At 39.4% G+C, this 4873-nt stretch overlaps 1 protein-coding gene across 1 annotated transcript in view; it reads right to left on the bottom strand.

Moving 5' to 3' along the window:
- Positions 1-4873, bottom strand: part of ank3b (ankyrin 3b) — a gene marked incomplete in the record, with an annotated part of 112918 nt that overhangs the window by 66970 nt on the left and 41075 nt on the right. Inside the window, 3 exon segments of the mRNA XM_014032731.1 lie at positions 1236-1334; positions 3315-3338; positions 3945-4130. Coding sequence (XP_013888185.1) covers positions 1236-1334; positions 3315-3338; positions 3945-4130 — 309 coding nt within the window.

Genomic DNA, 4873 nt, shown 5'->3' with positions numbered 1-4873 from the left:
TGTGACCAGAAATTTGATATCACACAATAAACAAAACATTAATATCTATCTCTTAATCTAAAATTCCACATCCTACACCATCAACTTCCCCCTTTAAATGTTTAAAAGCAGGATGAAATACTAAACTGTTGGTTAAATTTATAGCCCAGAAAGTGCAACAMTGCTAAAACCTATATGTGACCCCTCACATCAAACTGAGGATTAAGCCAAATCTGGTCAAAATGACCTGAGCACATTTTCAGATTTCCTTTTTGAGCTACATTTATATACTTGGATCATCCTGATATCATGAGCGGTTCCAGTTATATGCCTTGATTTGCCTTCCTAATCATGATAACCCATTGATTTTTGATCTGAACCCTATTTTTGGGTTATTCTAATGAGGAATTTTTTTTACGTCATCTTAAAGAGGAAACCTCAAACATTATTTGGATATTAAGATTTACCAGTTGGAAATCATACCATACCAACTTTATTTACATAAAATCAATTAAAATAATCAAATCAAACTAAAAGTCAACATCTCAGATGGTGCCTAAGAAGTGATTTGAAAGCTGACAAGGAAACGGTAGGTTGGTCCACATTTTAGGCGCAGCAACAGGAAAAGTACGATCCCTTCAAACCTACGTTTGGTTTTTGGGATGCTCAGGAGGAGCTGGTCTGCTGACCTGAGAGAACAGCAGGGGGTATAAGGGCGAAACATATCAGTTAGGTATAGCTGGGCAAGACCATTGGATGCCTTAAAATCAAATAAATACTTTAAAACGAATCCCAAAATGTAGGAGCAACCAGTGCAATGTGGCTAAAACTACTCATTAATGAAGGGCTTCAATTTTTTTTCCAGATTATATTCCAGATATTTCATTCAAATGACCCCCAGATGAGGTATTTACTCATTATATTTYGACAAAATGCAATTGTTGAAAATGTTTTAACCAACACACTGCATCTACATATTTCTCCACCTACCACTTTTTGACTTAATCCTTGGTTCGATGGTGGCTCATMTATTTTAGTGGTTGATTACAGATAAATGTTTTGCAGTTCAAAACCAACCAAGCTGAGTTCTACAGGACACACAATCCTGCAGGATCAGTTCTCGACTAGTCCACCTTACATGCCTACAGTCTGCCTACAGTCTGCAACATGGAGAAGCACAGGAATAGTTGCATGAAAGCTGCGAGGGGACAGAGCAGCCGGAGAATCACACACCGCACAGAAAGCAAAGTACCTACCCTCGCCTTGAAGTCCACGGCCGCCCCTCTGTTGAGCAGCAGCGTCGCCACGTTGATGTTGCCGTAGTGAGCAGCAATATGGAGAGGAGTAAAGCCGCTCTGAGAGGGACAAGACGGACACACAGAAGGAGGAAGAGAACATTTATTTACAAAAAAGATTAGAAGAAAACCTGTTTCATTATGAGCCACGAGCAAAGCATGATGGGACTTTGCAGAGAACAGGAGCTGGACAAAAGGAGGCCTACAGAGCAACCCGAGCTGAGCAGAACAGAAACATGCGGGAAAAAATGAAAGTTAAACTCTACTTTTTACTGGCAGAGCTGTTAAACTCAGGGATACTTTTTAGTAAACTATTCTAATCTAAAGCAATAAAAACAAAGATGCTGGGACCAGTGACCAGCAGACGTTCATGAATGAATGACATCCTCTCACCAATTTCTTTTGTTCTTTACCATAACAGTAATGGAGCAGAAGAAGAAAAGAGCAAATTTTAGGTTTTTGGGAACTGAWATTGTCTTTACAGCAGGTGGACCTCCTACACTCAGTGTCAATTTAGAACCAACAAGACAATCATAGCACAAACACAGTGCGTAGGGTTATGGGGGTGGGGGAAATAAACGTACAATATAAACAAACAAGCCCCTTAAAGAGATAGTTCATATCGTTCACAATTGGGTTCCATTGAAAAACAACTTCTATCAATATCTTACCTGTTGCAGATAAACAACCTAAACTTTGGACTAAACAAATGAGCTAACAGCTAGTCTGAGCAGGACCAAAATGGACAGTTTCTGTTTTAAAACAACTCCAGTTTGAAAAATTTCACTAAAGTTCTGCAAAATACATATTTATAAACATTTACATTATTCTAAATTTCACATTATACAGTTAAAACAACAAAAATATCACATAACGATTGCTTAAAGTGCCCCAAGCTGCACAGGAAGTGCTACTGATAGTGCTGCTGCTGTTTATACTTACAGCTAACCACAACTTTCTATATAAATTATATTTTACGATGMTATTATGACTTAAAAGTGAAGTTGTGATAAAATGGCAGCAAGCCAATTTGATCTTAGCCTCATTCMATTTAGCTGTTAGCTTGTTATTTAATTCACATTAAACTAGTTATTCAAAAAGCGATTTACAACAAGTAAGTAAGATATTAAAGTCCGAGAATCCCATTTCCGAACATCTGAACTACCCTGTGAGGCTGCTGTCAAATGAAATCCAGTCAATTCAGGTCACTTGTGATGTGATTTTTAAATTGTTTGAATTCTCTTTGGTGAAATGTTTCCATCAGTTTCCAGAAACCAGTAAAACATGCCTCTWTATTATTATATATCTATATTGCTCTATATGGTTAAAAGCTAAYCTGGATGGAAAAAGAGCAATTAAGGAATCAGCTTAATAACAAGTAATCTAAAACTTTCAGGACATCAAMATGGCTTCATTGTACCAGAATAATYAAAARGCATTAAAMAATAATACAGTGGTTGATGATGGTGTCTTAGGGCTTTTGTAAATAAACACAACTATAAAAGAAYCAGGTGGGAGGGGCAAGAGAAAAATCTCTAAAACTAATTTCCATTATATTTACATGGAAACATATTTAATCAGGTTAAAACAGATTTTAAAATTCATTAAATTTATGTTGCATCAAATGCATTTGAACCAGAATTAAACACCTAACTCAATAATTAATTAGCTTTATAACTTGTATCTCAGCGATGTGTTGCATCAAACATGGACCGTAACATAAATATAGGTCACAAATAGGCAGCTTTAAATTACATAACTACTAGCCTTTGTGGAACAAAAATAAAAATAAACTGAAATAAATCAACCTAAAACAACTCAGCATAACGGAAATTCCCATTCTTTCAGCAGGAAGCCGCTGCATTCACACAAAGCAACGTCTACATGTGATGCAGGCTTGAAAACGGGCACACAGGTGGGATGCAAAAGCATTCATGCCAGCATTTAGCGTTCATGCTAGCAGMCAGAAAGCTTTGCAGTGGGTGAGCATGAGTGAGGAGAGGGAAAGAAGGAAAAGAAAGAAACTTAGAGAAGATGTACCTCTGTTGTCCTATTCACCATCATCTAGAGAGGGAAAAGAAAAAAACGGGGAGGGAGAGGAAGGGGAGCAGGAACAAATCGAGGGAGGTAAAGGTGCAGAGGAGGAGAGAATGGGGGGTGGTTAGTGCACCACAACGAGAAGTACAGCAACACCGACATGGCTGCACCAAGCTGTCAGATGGATGTGGGACAATGAGGACAAAGAAATAAAAAGAAACAAAARGAAACAAAACAACTTAAAACAGAAACTGCTCTGGTTCATTTTTAGAATGAGACCTAAATTATGAAGTTAACTGTCCTTTTATTAGAAAATGTGCTCAAGACTTCAGTGTTTTTCCTATTAAATCATCCTGGGACAAATCTTTATGCTTAAAGCTGATAATGAGTTCTACTTCAAACGAATCATCATGAGTTAGCAAATAGCTGCAGGTGGATTTTTACTGGGAAATAGTGTTTTCAAAAAGTGAAGAAACAAAAAAAAGTTCCTTCCAAATAGAAACTGTGAGTCTTAAAAAGGGATTATGGCTTATGGGAGAGAAGACACGAGGACGTGTAGGTCTGAAAAACAAAAAGCGACTCACACCGTGTCTCACACAGAGCGTACGGACGGCGAGGGCAGAAACATCCTACCTTTGACTCCACGTCGGCATTGTGGTCGCTCTGGAGGAGGAGGGCGGCGGCCTTGGTGTCGTCTTTCCGTGCGGCGATGTGCAGCGCTGGGAGGCGAACTTTYCCCTTCGTGTCGTTCTCCAGCAGCAGGGAGACCACCTGATCGTGGCCCTGCTGCAGCGCCACCGCCAGCGGAGTAAAACCATCCTGTGGACCAACAACCAGCAGAGGACGTCATCAGGTGTGCATGTAACGTGTTTTWACCCCACCTCTGATAAATATCCTGMATAAAGGCATGTTTTCCTTAAACGGATCCCTGATTAGTTGCAACATTAGACTTTATTTGATAAACATATATTTTAACTGTAAAATAAAGACTGTAAAAATACAGCAGGATGTTCAGTTTTTGTCATTTTTAAACTAAAAGTTTAAAAATATATTAGACGGACGGAGCCATTTCATTTACACGCAAAGCATTCTGGGTAAATGATGACGTGGAGAGGTCCTCGGTGCGAGGCTGCTAGCGAGCTATATCCACCCTGAAGGTTAATCTTGGACAATATCTGATGATCGACTCTTTGAAATGAAACCAGAGAGCGTTGACAGAGGAGAAGGTAGAAATGACTCAGCCTGTAACTGAAAATATGGATGGAGGTCCTCAGTTTAGATTGCTTGTCACGCTAGCGCTAAGCTAATACAAATAAGGCAATATATTGTCGGCGCTAGCGCAAAGGCTAACAGGCTAAGCTGAGGTTCTTCTTCCATGAAGCAGCTCTGTTGTCCTCCATCCATATTTTCAGTTCCAGGCTGAGTCATTTCTACCTTCTCCTCTCTGTCAACGCTCTCTGGTTTCATTTAAAAGAGTCGATCATCAGATATTGTCCAAGATTAACCTTCAGGGTGGATATAGCCTGTGTCCAAAACGACAGGCCGGGTCCTCCGGAGGACCC

Source organism: Austrofundulus limnaeus, unplaced genomic scaffold (genome assembly GCF_001266775.1).
Source record: "Austrofundulus limnaeus strain Quisiro unplaced genomic scaffold, Austrofundulus_limnaeus-1.0 Scaffold7, whole genome shotgun sequence".
NCBI lineage: Eukaryota > Metazoa > Chordata > Actinopteri > Cyprinodontiformes > Rivulidae > Austrofundulus > Austrofundulus limnaeus.
This window is presented reverse-complemented; position numbering and strand designations above follow the sequence as displayed.